Source organism: Cetorhinus maximus, chromosome 17, assembly GCF_964194155.1.
Source record: "Cetorhinus maximus chromosome 17, sCetMax3.hap1.1, whole genome shotgun sequence".
In the NCBI taxonomy this organism is placed as follows: domain Eukaryota; kingdom Metazoa; phylum Chordata; class Chondrichthyes; order Lamniformes; family Cetorhinidae; genus Cetorhinus; species Cetorhinus maximus.
The window spans coordinates 1,379,370-1,395,445 of record NC_135895.1 but is presented as its reverse complement, the minus strand read 5'-3'; the positions used below and the strand labels follow the sequence as shown (position 1 = coordinate 1,395,445).

At 49.6% G+C, this 16,076-nt stretch overlaps 1 protein-coding gene across 1 annotated transcript in view; it reads right to left on the bottom strand.

Annotated features, from left to right (window-relative positions):
• Window positions 1–16,076, bottom strand: part of vav3a (vav 3 guanine nucleotide exchange factor a) — a 190,641-nt gene that overhangs the window by 114,345 nt on the left and 60,220 nt on the right. The window contains 1 exon segment of the mRNA XM_078560624.1: window positions 423–481. Within this exon segment, the coding sequence (XP_078416750.1) occupies window positions 423–481 (59 nt within the window).

Here is a 16,076-nt window from a genome sequence, read left to right as displayed (position 1 = left end):
TTAAAGGAGTGGAGAGAGATGGGGGGAGAGTTGTCGAGGTTTAGGGAGGGAATTCCAGAGCTTAGGGCCCAGGCTGCTGTAGGGACGACCGGTAATGGTGGAACAATTTAAATCAGGGAGGCTGAAGAGGCCAGAGTTAGAGGAGCACAGAGATCTCCGAGAGTTGTGGGACTGGAGGAGATTACAGAGATAGGTTGGGGTGAGACCATGGAGGGATTTGAAAAGCAGGAAAGAATTTTAAAATGGATCTGTTGCTGAATGGGGAGCCAGTGTAGGACAGTAGGTGGTGGATGAATGGGATTGGATGTGAGTTTGGATGCAGAGGTTTTGATGTATTATTCCACGATGAGTCTAACATTGCATTCAGCGACATTTTGTAAGTTCCTGGACCCTTACTCACATCAGAAGATTTCAGTGCTTACCTTATCCCTGCGCTCTGTGCGACTGCTGTGTGGGAAAGTCTTGACAGTGTCTCTATCACCTGTAAAAACAATATTTTCCATAAGTGAAGCTGTCAGAGGTACCACACGGGGTGCAGGGTCTGATTCCCTTCCTGCCTCCCGTGTTAGTTGACATTTTTAATGGTTCTCTCTCCACAGGTTCACTCTCCTTTCAGATCAGCTATCGTCACCCCCACTCCTCATAAAAACAACCCCTGACCTCTCTGTCCTCACAAGTGACCATCCTGTCTCCATCAAATCCTTGAATGCGTTGCCACCTCCCAAACCCATTCCCATCTTCCCTGGAACTCCATGTTTGAATCCCTCCAATCGGATTACTGCCCTTTTACAGGAGCAGAACAACCCTTATCAAGCTCACAAATGACATCCTGTGTGACTCTGACAGGGGTAAACTTTCCCTCCTCATCCTTCTCGACCTGTCTGCAGCCTTTGACATGGTCGTCCACACCATCCCCCTCCAACCCCCTCTCCACTGTCGTCCAGCTGGGGGTAATTGCTCTCGCCTGGTTCCGATCTTATCTATCTAATCGTAACCAGAGAATCACCTGTAATGGTTTCCCTTCCCCCTCCCACCCCGTTCCCTCTGGTGTCCCCCTAGGATCTATCCTTGGCCCCTCCTATTTCTCATCGACCTGCTGCCCCTCGGTGACATCATCCTAAAACCCGGCCTTAGTTATCACATGTACTCTGACAACACCCAGCCCCACCTCCCCCCACCTCTCTCAACTCCCCCACTCTCTCCAAATTATCAGACTGCGTATCTGACTGGACTATCTGTACCTGTACAATCCAGTACTGGATGAGCAGAAATTTGCATCAATTATATTTTGGGAAGACTGAAGCCACTCTTGGTGACCACTCCAAATTTGGTTGAGAGATACTGGCTCCATCCCTTGCCTGGTAGCAGTCTGAGATAAAGCCACTCTGTTCACATCCTTTTCTCACATTTGATCCTGAGATGAGTTTCCGGCCTTATATTTGTGCCTTCGCTGCACACAAAGCAACACTTTGATTTCAAAAGTCTCACCCTTGTTTTCAAATCCCTCCATGGGCTTTCCACTTCCCTATCTCTGGAATCTCCTTCAGCACTTAAACCCTCTGAGATCTCAGCATTCCTCTAACAGTGACCTCTTCAACATCCCCAATTTTAATCACTACACCATTGGCAGCTGAACCCTCAGGGGCCTGGACCTCCATCTCTGGAACTCCCTCTTTAAACTTCTCTGCTTCTCTCCGCTGGTTGGAGTCATACCGAGCACAAAGGAAGATGGTTGTGGTTGTTGGAGGTCAGTCAACTCAGCTCCAGGACATCACTGCAGGAGTTCCTCAGGGTAGTGTCAGGGCCCAACCATCTTCAGCTGCTTCATCAATGACCTTCCTTCCACCATAAGATCAGAAGTGGGGATGTTCACTGATGATTGCACAATGTTCAGCACCATTCACGACTCCTCAGATACTGAAGCAGTCCAGGTCCAAATGCTGCAAGACCTGGGCAATATCCAGGCTTGGGCTGACAAGTGGCAAGTATCATTCACTACAAGGGCAGGTCAGAGGCTGGGTATCCTGCGATGAGTAACTCACCTCCTGACTTCCCAAAGCCTGTCCACCATTGACAAGGCACAAGTCAGGAGTATGATGGAAACTCCCCACTTGTCTCGATGAGTGCAGCTCCAACAACACTCAAGAAGACGGACACCATCCAGGACAAAGCAGCCCCGCTTGACTGGCACCACATCCACAAACATTCACTCCCTCCACCACCGACACACAGTAGCAGCAGTGTGTGTACCATCTACAAGATGCACTGCAGGAATTCACCAAGGCTCCTTAGACAGCACCTTCCAAACCCACGACCACTACCATCTAGAAGGACAAGGGCAGCAGATAGATGGGAACACCATCACCTGCAAGTTCCCCTCCAATCCACTCACCATCCTGACTTGCAAATATATCAGCCGTTCCTTCACTGTCGCTGGGTTAAAATCCTGGAACTCCCTCCCTAACAGCACTGTGGGTGTACCTACACCACATGGACTGCAGCGGTTCAAGAAGGCAGCTCACCACCACCTTCTCAAGGGTAATTAGGGATGGGCAATAAATGCTGGTCCAGCCAGCGAAGCCCACATCCCATGAACGAATAAAAAAAAATGATCTCACCATGTTCAAAACAATCATTAAAACCTACATTTTAAAGTAAGTTTTGGTTTCCTGTCCAAAAATATCTTTATGTGGCTAAGTCTCATTTTATTTGAAGCCTATCTTTTGAACGGCATTGGGATTTCTTTTTTTTTCCATGAGATGTGGATATCGCTGGTGAGGCGAACATTTATTACCCATCCCCAAAGAGCAGCAGATTTCCCTCTGTTAAGGGCATTAGGGAACCAGATGAGTTTTTACAACAATGTTCTCATGGCCACCATCAGGCTTTTAATTCCAGATCTTTACTGAATTCAAATTCTACCGTTTGCTGTGGTGGGATTCAACCCCGAATCCCCGAGAAATAGCCTGGGGGGGACTCACTAGGTTACTAGTCTAATGATAACACCACTATGCCACTTCAGTAGTGCTGCACCATCAGAGGGTCAGTACTGAGGGAGTGCTGCACTGTCAGAGGGTCAGTACTGAGGGAGTGCTGCACTGTCAGAGGGTCAGTACTGAGGGAGTGCTGCACTGTCAGAGGGTCAGTACTGAGGGAGTGCTGCACTGTCAGAGGGTCAATACTGAGGGAGTGCTGCACTGTCAGAGGGTCAGTACTGAGGGAGTGCTGCACTGTCAGAGGGTCAGTACTGAGGGAGTGCTGCACTGTTAGAGGGTCAGTACTCAGTCTGGCTAGTTTAACTGGTCTAGCCAGTGATGCACACTCGCTGTGACTGAAGTTGAAATGTGAAGTGTTTAAGTGGGTGGCTGTGGTCCCGATGGGGACGCCTGCTTTCTCCTGGACTTTGATAACTTTCTCATTTCGTTGGAGCCACACTCAGCAGCTTCTAAGTTCAAACTGATCAATGCCCTTTGGTCATATCCTGGTCTCGCTCCTTAACTCAGCTCCCAGTTATTCCAGTCTCTGTCCCTAATTCCAGCTTCTCCACGGGATCTTGCTGTGCACAATTTGGGTGTCACATTTTTTACTTTACACCAGTTTCTCCACTTCAGAAGTGATTGGATGTGAACCTCTTTGGGCCGAGCTGAGATGGTGAACGGTGCCACACAATGGCCAGTGTTGTTTTTTATGAGAGAGCCAGTGAGAGCCAAGAGAATTCAGAGTCATTTCTGAAGCTTTGGTGAATAAATTCCTTGCGAAGCCTGAATTCGGAATAGAGCCTCCACTTTTTCCTGTTTCTGTCCAGCTCCATCCTCTGTCTGTCAATATTCTCCGCCTCACAATCTCCTTTCACAATTCTCCTGACTTCCTCTTTCCAATTAGTTATTTTTACCTCAGTGACTCTCACTCACCCGATAAACACACAAACACAGTCAGCGATTCGGCCTTTGGGAGATTCCCATACCCGCTCCATGTGCCTGTCACCCTGTGACCATTATAATCAGACTGAGCCCCTCCCCTGGTGCTCTGGGAAAACTGGGCCCCTCCGCTGGTGCTCTGGGGGGACTGGGCCCCTCCCCTGTGCCCTGGGCCCCTCCCCCAGGGCTCTGCGTGAACTGGGCCCCTCCCCCGGTGCTCTGGGGGGACTGGGCCCCTCCCCTGGTGCTCTGGGGGAACTGGGTCCCTCCCCTGGTGCTCTGGGGGGACTAGGCCCCTCCCCCGGTGATCTGGAGGGACTGGGCCCCTCCCCTGGTGCTCTGGGGGGACTGGGCCCCTCCCCTGGTGCTCTGGGGGGACTAGGCCCCTCCCCCGGTGCTCTGGGGGGACTGGGCCCCTCCCCTGGTGCTCTGGGGGGACTGGGCCCCTCCCCTGGTGCTCTAGGGGAACTGGGCCCCTCCCCTGGTGCTCTGGGGGAACTAGGCCCCTCCCCTCATGCCCTGGGGGGACTGGGCCCCTCCCCTGGTGCTCTGGGGGGACTAGGCCCCTCCCCCGGTGCTCTGGGGGGACTGGGCCCCTCCCCTGGTGCTCTGGGGGAACTGGGCCCATCCCCTGGTGCTCTGGGGGGACTAGGCCCCTCCCCCGGTGCTCTGGGGGGACTGGGCCCCTCCCCTGGTGCTCTGGGGGGACTGGGCCCCTCCCCTGGTGCTCTGGGGGGACTGGGCCCCTCCCCCGGTGCTCTGGGGGAACTGGGCCCCTCCCCTGGTGCTCTGGGGGGACTAGGCCCCTCCCCTGGTGCTCTGGGGGGACTGGGCCCCTCCCCTGGTGCTCTGGGGGGACTAGGCCCCTCCCCCGGTGCTCTGGGGGAACTGGGCCCCTCCCCTGGTGCTCTGGGGGAACTGGGCCCCTCCCCTGGTGCTCTGGGAGAACTGGGCCCCTCCCCTCATGCCCTGGGGGGACTGGGCCCCTCCCCTGCTGCTCTGGGGGGACTAGGCCCCTCCTCTGTGCCCTGGGCCCCTCCCCCAGTGCTCTGCGTGAACTGGGCCCCTCCCCCGGTGCTCTGGGGGTACTAGGCCCCTCCCCCAGTGCTCTGGGGGGACTGGGCCCCTCCCCCGGTGCTCTGGGGGGACTAGGCCCCTCCCCCGGTGCTCTGGGGAGCCTGGGCCCCTCCCCTGGTGCTCTGGGGGTACTAGGCCCCTCCCCCAGTGCCCTGGGGGGACTGGGCCCCTCCCCTGGTGCTCTGGGGGTACTAGGCCCCTCCCCCAGTGCTCTGGGGGGGACTGGGCCCCTCCCCCGGTGCTCTGGGGGGACTAGGCCCCTCCCCTGCCTGTGAAACATTTGGAATGAGGAGTTGGGGAGTAGTGTGACTCAGGTTATAGCTGACGTGGACCCCAGCTCCATTCACCCACCTTTGCTCTATTTTCCCTGATACACTCCCCTGAGAAAACTCTATCAATCTCTGTTCTGAAATGATCAATTAACTCTCACAATTCACAGTTTTCTGGGGGAGAGAGTTCCAGATTCCCATCCCCTCTGGGTGAGGAATTGCTCCCTGACATCACCCTGAACGGCCTGGCTCTCATTTTAACATTCTGCCCCCTTGTTCCAGACTCCACCAGATCCCCAACACCCCCAAAGCCCCCAACCAGAGGAAATAGTTTCGAGGTATCTGTTCTGTCAAAGCCTTTTAATCATCTTCAACACTTCGATTACACCAGCCCTTAGTCTTCATTAACTGCTCTCCCAACCTGTCCTGTCATATTCAGTGACTTATGCACATATACCTCAGCTGCCTCTGCTCTTCCATCCATTTTGGAATTGTCCCCTTTAGTTTATTTTGCCTCTCCGCGCTCTTCCCTCCAAAATGAATCACTTCACATTTCTCTGCATTGTACTTCTTCTGCCACCTGACCACCCACTCCACCAACTTGTCTTTGCCTCCTGAAGTTCTGCACTGCCCTCCTCACAGACACAACGCTCCCAAGTTTTGTATCATCTGCAAATTTTGGAATTGTGCCCACTACCCCAAGGTCTAGGCCATTAATATATTTCAGGAAAAGCAACGGTTCCAACACTGACCCCTGGGGAACTCCACTACAAACCTTCCTCCAGCCTGAAAAATATCCATTAACCACCGCTCTCTCTGTTTCCTGTCACCCAGCCTATTCCATAACTTTACGACATTTTGCTTTGATTATATCGAACATTCTGACATTTTGCTCGATTTTATCTGGGATTTGTTGATCTGTGCATAAATCATCAGTGGAAATCTCAGTGGAAAGTAAATGGATTCAGACCTTGTTGTTGCAGAAGGTCACACTGGATTGGCTGTTAGCAACATAGCTCAGAATCAGATTGGATTTAATGAGTTTAATTATCAGTTTAAGTTAAACAGTATTCTCACGGAAATGGGCAGGGGTAGTTTCAAATACGCCACAAAGTAAAAAGATATAGAATTACAGAATTCCCAGTACAGAAAAAAGGCCACATGGACTGCAGCGGTTCAAGAAGGCAGCTCACCACCACCTTCTCAAGGGTAATTAAGGATGGGCAATAAATGCTGGTCTAGCCAGTGACGCCCACATCCCATGAAAGAATTTTTAAAAATGGGTCCATGCCAGTGTCTCTGTGCCACACAAGCCTCTTCCCTGTCCTCTTCTTCTCAGCCGATCAGCTTATTTCCAAAAGGCATTTGACGAGGCGCCACATCAAAGGTCACTACGTACAGTAAGTGCTGACGGTGTCGGGGGGGGTAACATGTTAGTATGGATAGAGGATCGGGTGGGCAAAAGGAAGCAGAGAGTAGGGACAAATGGGTCTTTTACAGGTTGGTGAGAAGTGATGAGTGGAGTGCCACAGGGATCAGTGCTGAGGCCTCAGTGACTTACACTCCATATCAATCACTTAGATGAAGGGAGCAAATGTGCAGTAGCTAAATTTACCGATGACATCAAGATAGGAAAGTAAGTTGTCAAGAGGAGGTAGAGAGTCTGAAAGGGGGATATAGACAGGTTAAGTGAGTGGGCAAAAATTGGCAGATGGAGTATAATGTGGAAAATGTGAACTTGTCCACTTTGGCAGGAAGAATAGAAAAGCAGCAAATTATTTAAATGGAGAGAGATTGCAGAATTCTGGGGTACAGAGGGACCTGGGTGTCCTGGTGCATGGATCACAAGAAGTCAGTACACAGATACAGCAAATGATTAGGAAGGCAAATGGAATGTTGGTGTTTATTGCAAGGGGAATGGAATATAAAAGTTGGGATGTTTTACTACAGTTGCACAGTTGGTGAGACCACATCTGGAGTATTGTGTACAGTTTTGGTCTCCTTATTTAAGAAAGGATATAATAGCATTAGAAGCAGTTCAGAGAAGACTGACTCGCTGAGACCTGGGCAGGGTTTTGAGGTTGGTGTGCGGGTGTGATCGGAGGGCCTGGGAGCAGCCGGAGGGCACTGACAGGAGCGCGGGCGAGCAGGGAATGAAAGCTCCCCGAAGGCAGAGAGCTACCTCAGGGAGCTGAAGACTTCAAAAGTATTAAATAAAGATTTTAAAGTCTGATCAAAAGTGTCCCAAGCATCACAAACACCTCAAATATACATTGTAAAAATTCTCTCCATAGATTTTAATTTGTTTTATTTAATAACGGAGATTTCATCCCGCCCGTGGATGAATAAGTTTTGATGAAAAATGTGAAGGCCGCCTGGCTGATTCACCCGTCCGCCAACTGGAAGGTTGGTCGGGCCTCGAAAAATCGGAGACAATCACAACCTTAATGGGCTTAACTGCCCTCATAATTGACGGTGGGCACACTCCCAACTTTCGCACGTGCCCGCCGACTAAAATATCACCCAAGCGCGGGGTGACATTGGGACTCTTGCCCGCGCGCTGACCTGAAAATTCTCCCCCGGGATTGGGCGTTTATCTTATGGGGAAAGGCAGGACAGGCTGGGCCTGTACCCATTGGAGTTTGGAAGAATGAGAAGTGACCTCGTTGAAACATATTAGATGTTGAGGGGACTGGACAGGGTGGACGCTGAGAGGATGTTTCCCCTTGTGGGGGAATCTAGAACTAGTAGCAACACTGTTTAAAAATAAGGGGTCTCCCATTTAAGGTGGACATGGGAAGGAATTTTTTCTTGAAGAGGGTCATGAACCTTTGGAACTCTCTTCCCCAGGGACCGGTGGAGGCAGGGCCAAAGAATATTTTTAAGGCTGACGGACATGGATTCTTGACTAACAAGGGAATCAAAGATTATCGGGGGCAGGTGGAATATGGATTTGAGGCCATAATCAGATCAGCCATGGTCTTATTGAATGGCGGGGCAGGCTCGAGGGGCCGAATGGCCTACTCCTACTCCTACTCCTTTTTTGTATGTTTGTATGTCCCTAATCCAACCTCCCCTTAAATGTTTGTACACTATTCACCTCAACCACTCCCTGAATTAGCCAGCTCCACATTATCACCACTCTCTGAATAAAGAAAATTCTCCTGAATTCCTGATTGGATTTATTAGTTATTACCTCAGGTTTATGACTTTGAGCTTTCGTCTCCCTTGCGGTTGGAAACAGCTTTTCTACATCTAACCGATCAAACCCTCTCTGATCTTAAAGACCTCGATCAGGTCGCCCATCAGTCTTCTCCTCTCTAGAGCAAAGAGCCTCAGCTTGTTCAATCTTTCTTGGGAGTTATAATGCCTCCATTCCAAAAGCATCCTTGTATAATTATCGGGCCAGCTTCAGGAGGACAAGCAGGGGGTTAGCCTCAGGACAGGGGGAGCAGGACGCCTAGTTTGGAGGGGGCAGGGGGTTAGCCTCAGGACAGGAGGAGCAGGACGCCTAGTTTGGAGGGGCAGGGGACAGGGAGGGGACATGGGTAGCAGGACACCTAGTTTGGAGGGGGCCCCTCACCACCCCTTCCCCTCCCACCCAGTATCAGGGACACAGCGTCCAGTGATCCAGCGTCATATGGTTCAAGTCTCACAAAGTCACTCTGTTCGATTTCTCAACAGCATTACAGGGGCAGGTTTTTACAGGAGAAATTAAACAGAACAATAACAACTTGTATTTGTGCAGCACCCTTAACAATTTAAAATGTCCAGGGGTGTTTTGCAGGAACATAATTAGGTAAATATTGGCGCTGAGTCACGAGAGGAGATATTAGGGCAGGTGGTCTAAAGGTTGGTCAAAGGGAGGTTTTAAAGAGCATCTTAAATCAAGAGAGAGAGAGGAGTAGGGAGGCAGAGAGCTTTATGGAGGGAACTCCTGAGCTTAGAGCCCAGGTAACCACCATTAACGGAGTAATCAAAATCAGGATTGTTCAAAAGACCAGAATTAGAGGAACACAGAGACCTCGGGCAGTTATGAGGCTGAAGCCAATTATAGAGATAGGAAGGGGAGATTTTAAAACAAGGATGAGATTTTTTTAAGTTAAGGTATTGCTTAACTGAGAGCCAATGTAAGTCAGCGAGAACAGGGGTGTAGGGGAACGGGACTCGGTGTGAGTTAAGACATGGACAGCAGCGTCGGAGCTGAGCCGAGGTTCACAGTGGAGGGAAAGTGAGATGCCTGCCAGGAGTGTGTTTTTAAATTTATTCTTTCCTGGGATGTAGCCGTCGCTGGCAAGGCCAGCATTTGTTGTCCATCCATATTGCCCTTGAACCTTGAACTTGCTAGGCCATTTCAGAGGGCAGTTAACAGTCAACCAGATCCAGGCAGCATCTGTGGAGAGAGAAGTAGAGCTAACGTTTTGAGTCTGTCTGACTCGACCTTCAAGAGAGGTCACAGGGACTCGGAATGTTAACTCTGTTTCTCTTTCCACAGACGCTGTCAGACCTGCTGAGATTTTCCAGCATTTTCTGTTTTTATTTCAGATTTCCAGCATCCGCAGTATTTTGCTTTTATTATATAAGAGTCAGCCACATTTCTGTGGGTCTGGAGTCACATGTAGGCCAGACCAGGTAAGGACGGCAGATTTCCTTCCCTAAGGGCATTAGTGAACGATGGGTTTTTACAACAATCGATGATAGTTTCTTGGTCACCATTACTGAGACTAGCTTCATATTCCAGATTTTATTAACTGAATTTAAACCCCAACAGCTGCTGTGGTGGGATTTGAACCCATGTCCCCAGAGCATTAGCCTGGGCCTCTGGGTTATAAGCCCAGGGGCATTAGCACAATGGTACTATCTCCCCCCAACAGTTGTGTCTGGAGATGACATTGATGAGCTTTTTATATTGGTTCAGTCAGGGATAGCACTGGAATTGAACAATAAGATCAGAGAGGATACAGACTGAATAACAGGAAGTCCTGTGAGGAATTCTGCTCACTTCCTGCCCTTGCCTGAACCAGTTGGTTATCAGAGTGTTCTCAATGGAACAGAAAGAATATTGAACGTTAAACGCTGGCTGGGAGAATGCCAACAGCAGCACAGTGAGCTGACCGCACATCTACTGCCAACAGCTAAATACACTCTCGTGCTTTTACTTCAGCTCATTGTTTACTTCTTTCAAAACCAAAAGAACTCCCACTTTTTCATTCAAAGATTACTGCGTCTCACTATTACACAGGATTTCATAAACTGTCCAGCACAGAAACAGGCCATTCTGCCCAACTGCTGCACACGAGCCTCCTCCACCCCCTCTTCATCTCACCCCATCAGCATATCCTTCTATTCCTTTCTCCCTCGTGTGTTTACCCAGCTTCCCCTTAACTACATCGACACTATCCACCTCGGCCACTCCCTGTGGCAGTGAGTTCCACATTCCTTTTATTCTTTCATGGGATGTGGGTGTCGCTGACACGGCCAGAATTTGTCGCCCTTTCCTAATTGCCCTTGAGAAAGTGTCAAAAATGGCAAGTGTTGAATTTGAATTCTTGCAACTCTCTGGGTAAAGAGGTTTCTCATGAATTCCATATTGTAATTATAAGTAAATATCTTATATTTATGGCCCCTGGTTTTAGTCTTTCCAATAGGTGGAAACATTTTCTCTAGATATTCCATATCAAACTCTTTCAGAGTCCTAAAGCCCTCTGTTAGGTCACCCCCAGAGAGTCCCAGGCTTCCCTGATAATTTCACCTGCTCGGTTCAGGTAATAGTCAGAGACCTCAGTCACCACAGCCGACATGGAACACAGCAGCAAGTCTGAACACAATCCAGAGCAAACCTTGGAGCTGAGATGTTCTGTTTGATACTTGAACCGTGCCAACTTAAAAGCTTCTCATCAAAGTGAATCTATTTCTATTTCAGTTTGTGCTGATGGGAAGAGATTGATGTGACAGGGATGTGCATTTGTAGACAGCCTCAGAATCCTGCCATGTTTCACATACAGGAAGTTACTGTGAAGGACAGGGACTGGTGTGAAGGAGATGAGCAACCAGGAATAGCAGACACACAGTATTGAATACATGACTAGTTCAATATCTAACCAGTTGTAACAGCCACCAGTTCCAGTACAGACCAGTTAGAACACTAGCCAGCTAAAATGCCCACCAGCTATAGTCCAGATCTGTTAGAACACTACACCTCACGGACTGCAGCGGTTCACCACCAGCTTCACAAGGGCAATTATGAGGAGGCAATGGCGAAGTGTATTGTTGCTGGACTAGTAATCCAGAAACCCAGAGTAATGCTCTGGGGACCAGGGTTCGAATCCTACCACAGCAGATGGTGGAATTTGAATTCAATAAAAATCTGGAATTAAAAACCTACTGGTGACCATGAAACCATTGTTGATTGTTGTAAAAACCCATCTAGTTCACTAATGTCCAAAAATCTGCTGTCCTTACCCGGTCTGGCCTACATGTGACTCCAGACCCACAGCAATGTGGTTGATTCTGAAATGCCCGAGCCAGACACTCAACGGCTACAAAGTCACAAAAGAGGAATGAAACTGGACGGACAACCCGACATCAACCTAGACACTGGAAATGACAACAGCAATCTCAGCCCTGTCAACCCTGCAAAGTCCTCCTTAATAACATCTGGGGGCTAGTGACAAAATTGGGAGAGCTGTCTCACAGACTAGTCAAGCAACAGCCTGACATAGTCATCCTCACGGAATCATACCTTACAGATAATGTCCCAGACACCACCATCACCATCCCTGGGTATGTCCTGTCCTGTCCCACCGGCAGGACAGACCCAGCAGAGGTGGCAGCACAGTGGTATACAGTCGGGAGGGAGTTGTCCTGGGAGTCCTCAACATCGACTCCAGACCTCATGAAGTCTCATGGCATCAGGTCAAACACAGGCAAGGAAGCCTCCTGCTGATTACCGCGTACCGCCCTCCCTCAGCTGATGAATCAGTGCCCCTCCACATTGAACATCACTTGGAGGAAGCACTGAGGGTGGCAAAGGTGCAGAATGTTCTCTGGGTGGGGGACTTCAATGTCCATCACCAAGAGTGGCTCGGTAGCACTACTACTGACTGAGCTGTCCGAGTGCTAAAGGACATAGCTGCTAGACTGGGTCTGTGGCAGGTGCTGAGGGAACCAACAAGAGGGAAAAATATACTTGACCTCACCCTCACCGACCTGCCTGCTGCAGATGTATCTGCCCATGACAGTATCGGTAGGAGTGACCACTGCACAGTCATTGTGGAGACGAAGTCCCACCTTCACATTGAGGATACCCTCCATTGTGTTGTGTGGCACTACCACCGTGATAAATGGCATCGATTTCAAACAGATCTAGCAACTCAAGACCGGGCATCCATGAGGTGCTGTGGGCCATCAGCAGCAGCAGAATTGAACTCAAACACAATCTGTAACCTCAGGGCCCAGCATATCTCCCACTCTACCATTACCATCAAGCCAGGGGATCAACCCTGGTTCAATGAAGAGTGAAGGAGGGCATGCCAGGAGCAGCACCAGGCATACCTAAAAATGAGGTGTCAACCTGGTGAAGCTATAACATAGGACTACTTGCATGCCAAACAGCATAAGCAGCAAGTGATAGACAGAACTAAGCAATCGCACAACCAATCAGATCTAAGCTCTGCAGTCCTGCCACATCCAGTTGTGAATAGTGATGGACAATTAAATAACTCACTGGAGGAGGAGGCTCCACAAATATCCTCATCCTCAATGATTGAGGAGCCCAGCACATCAGTGCAACAGATAAGGCATTTGCTACAAACTTCAGCCAGGAGTGCTGAGTGGATGATTCATCTCAGCCTCCTTCGGAGGTCCCCAGCATCACAGATGCCAGTCTTCAGCCAATTCGATTCACTCCACGTGATATCAAGAAATGGCTGAAGGCACTGGATACTGCAAAGGCTTTGGACCCTGACAATATTCCGGCAATAGCACTGAAGACTTGTTCTCCAGAACTTGCTGCACCCCTAGCCAAGCTATTCCAGTACAGCTACAACACTGGCATCTACCCAGCTATGTGGAATATTGCCCAGGTGTATCCTGTACATAAAAAGCAGGAAAAATGCAACCCGGCCAATTATCGTCCCATCAGTCTATTGTCAATCGCCAGTAAAGTAATGGAAGGGGTCATCAACAATGCTATCAAGCGACACTTGCTTAACAATAACCTGCTCACTGATGCCCAGTTTGAGTTCCATTGGGGCCACTCAGCTACTGACCTCATTACAGACTTGACTCAAACATGGACAAAAGAGCTGAATTCCCGAGATGAGGAGAGAGTGACTGCCCTTGACATCAAGGCAGCATTTGACTGAGTGTTGCATCAAGGAGCCCTAGCAAAACTGGAGTCAATGGGAATCAAGGGGAAAACTCTCTACTGGTTGGAGTCATATCTAGCACAAAGGAAGATGGTTGTGGTTGTTGGAGGTCAGTCATCTCAGCTCCATATCATCACTGCAGGAGTTCCTCAGGGTAGTGTCCTCGGCCCAACCATCTTCAACATCTAAATTCTGCCTGAGGTCAGGAGCTGAGTGGCCCTGGCGGAACCCAAACTGGGCATCAGTGAGCAGGTTATTGTTAAGCAAGTGCTGCTTGATAGCACTGTTGATGACCCCTTCCATCACTTTACTGATGATCGAGAGTAGACTGATGGGGCGGTAATTGGCCGGGTTGGATTTGTCCTGCATTGTGTGTACAGGACATACCTGGGTAATTTTCCACACAGCCGGGTAGATGCCAGTGTTGTAGCTGTACTGGAACAGCTTGGCTAGGGGCATGGCAAGTTCTGGAGAACAAGTCTTCAGTACTATTGCCGGAATATTGTCAGGCCCCATAGCCTTTGCAGTGTCCAGTGTCTTCAGCCGTTTCTTGATATCACGTGAACTGAATCGTATTGGCTGAAGACTGGCATCTGTGATGCTGGGGACCTCCGGAGGAGGCCGAGATGGATCATCCACTCGGCATTTCTGGCTGAAGATTGTAGCAAATGCTTCAGCCTTATCTTTTGCACTGATGTGCTGGGCTCCTCCATCATTGAGGATGGGGATATTGTGGAGGCTCCTCCTCCAGTGAGTTGTTAAATTGTCCTCCACTATTCACGACTGGATGTGGTTCACTCATTCCCTTTAAGGAGGGGAATCTGCCATACTTACATACTAAGTCCTGTCAATGCATCAACAATTACACTGTCCAGGTCCAATAATAATCATCTTGTTGACTGGCAATTACATTGTTAAGACAATTGCACTGTCAAAACAGGTGATGGTCTTTGGCTCACCCAAGCTTGTTCTGGGGGAGAGATATCCGGCTGCAGTAAAACTGGAGGCAAAGGTCATGCCAAGGCTAAGACTTGCTCTTGCAGAGCTGGTCTCCAGTTCCCTGTTGGCTGTAAGCACCAGCTGCTGCGCAAGGGTCACTATGCTGAGCGTGCCAGGGCCGGAGCTCCCCTCTACCTGGCTGACATCCTCGAGTACCTGACGGCCGAGGTCCTCGAGCTGGCAGGCACTGTGGCTAGGGACCCACATCACCCCTGCCACCTGCAGCTCGCCATCCGCAACAATGAGGAGCTGCTGGGAGGGGTCACCACAGCCCAGGGTGGGGTCCTGCCCAACATCCAAGCTGTGCTGCTGCCCAAGAAAACTGGCCACCCCAGCAAGGTTTATGCCTGAATGGATCCGGGTAGCTTGTATCCCAGGATGCTAAAGGAAGTGGAGTTGGAGATAGCGGAGGGGTTTGTCATAATCCCTCAATATTCCCTAGATACAGGGGAAGTGCCAGAGGATTGGAGAATCTCAAATGTGGCACCCTGATTCAAGAAAGGATATGAGGACTGTCCCAGCAACTACAGACTGGTCAATTTAATCTCAGTGATGGGTAAGATTTTAGAAACAGTAATCAGGGAAGAAAATTACCAGGCACTTGGAGCGATTTGGGTTAATTAAGGAGAGCCGGCACCATAAGACCATAGAACGTAGGAGCAGAAGTAGGCCATTCGGCCCATCGAGTCTGCTCTGCCATTCAGTGAGATCATGGCTGATCTGATAATCCTCAACTCCCCTTTCCTGCCTTTTCCCCATAACCCTTGATTCCCTTACTGATTAAAAATCTGTCTTGAATATACTTAATGACCCAGTCTCTACAGCCCTCTGCGGTAAAGAATTCCACAGATTGACTATCCTCTGAGAGAAGGAATTCCTCCTCATCTCTGTCATAAATGGTGACCCCCTTACTCTGAGATTGTGCCCTTTGGTCCTAGACTCACCCACAAGGGGAAACAACCTCTCAGCATCTACCCTGTCAAGGCCCCTAAGAATCTTATATGTTTCAATGAGGTCGCCTCTCATTCTTCTAAACTCCAATGAGTACAGGCCCAACCTACTCAACCTCTCCTCATAAGAAAATCCCTCCATACCCGGGATCAACCTAGTGAACCTTCTCTGGACTGCCTCCAATGCCAGTATATCTTTCCTTAGATAAGGGAACCAAAACTGTTCACAGTATTCTAGGTGTGGTCTAACTAGTGCCTTGTATAGTTTTAGCAAGACTTCCCTTTTTTCTTACTCCAATCCCTTTGAAATAAAGGCCAACATTCCATTTGCCTTTCCTATTACCTGTTGAACTTGTATGTTAGCTTTTTGTGATTCATGCACAAGGCCCCCCAAATCCCTCTGGGCTGCAGCTTTCTGCAGTCTTTCTCCGCTGGTTGTAAAAGACTAATTGTGTTTGTCTAATCAAATTGAATGTTTTTATGAAGTAACAGAGA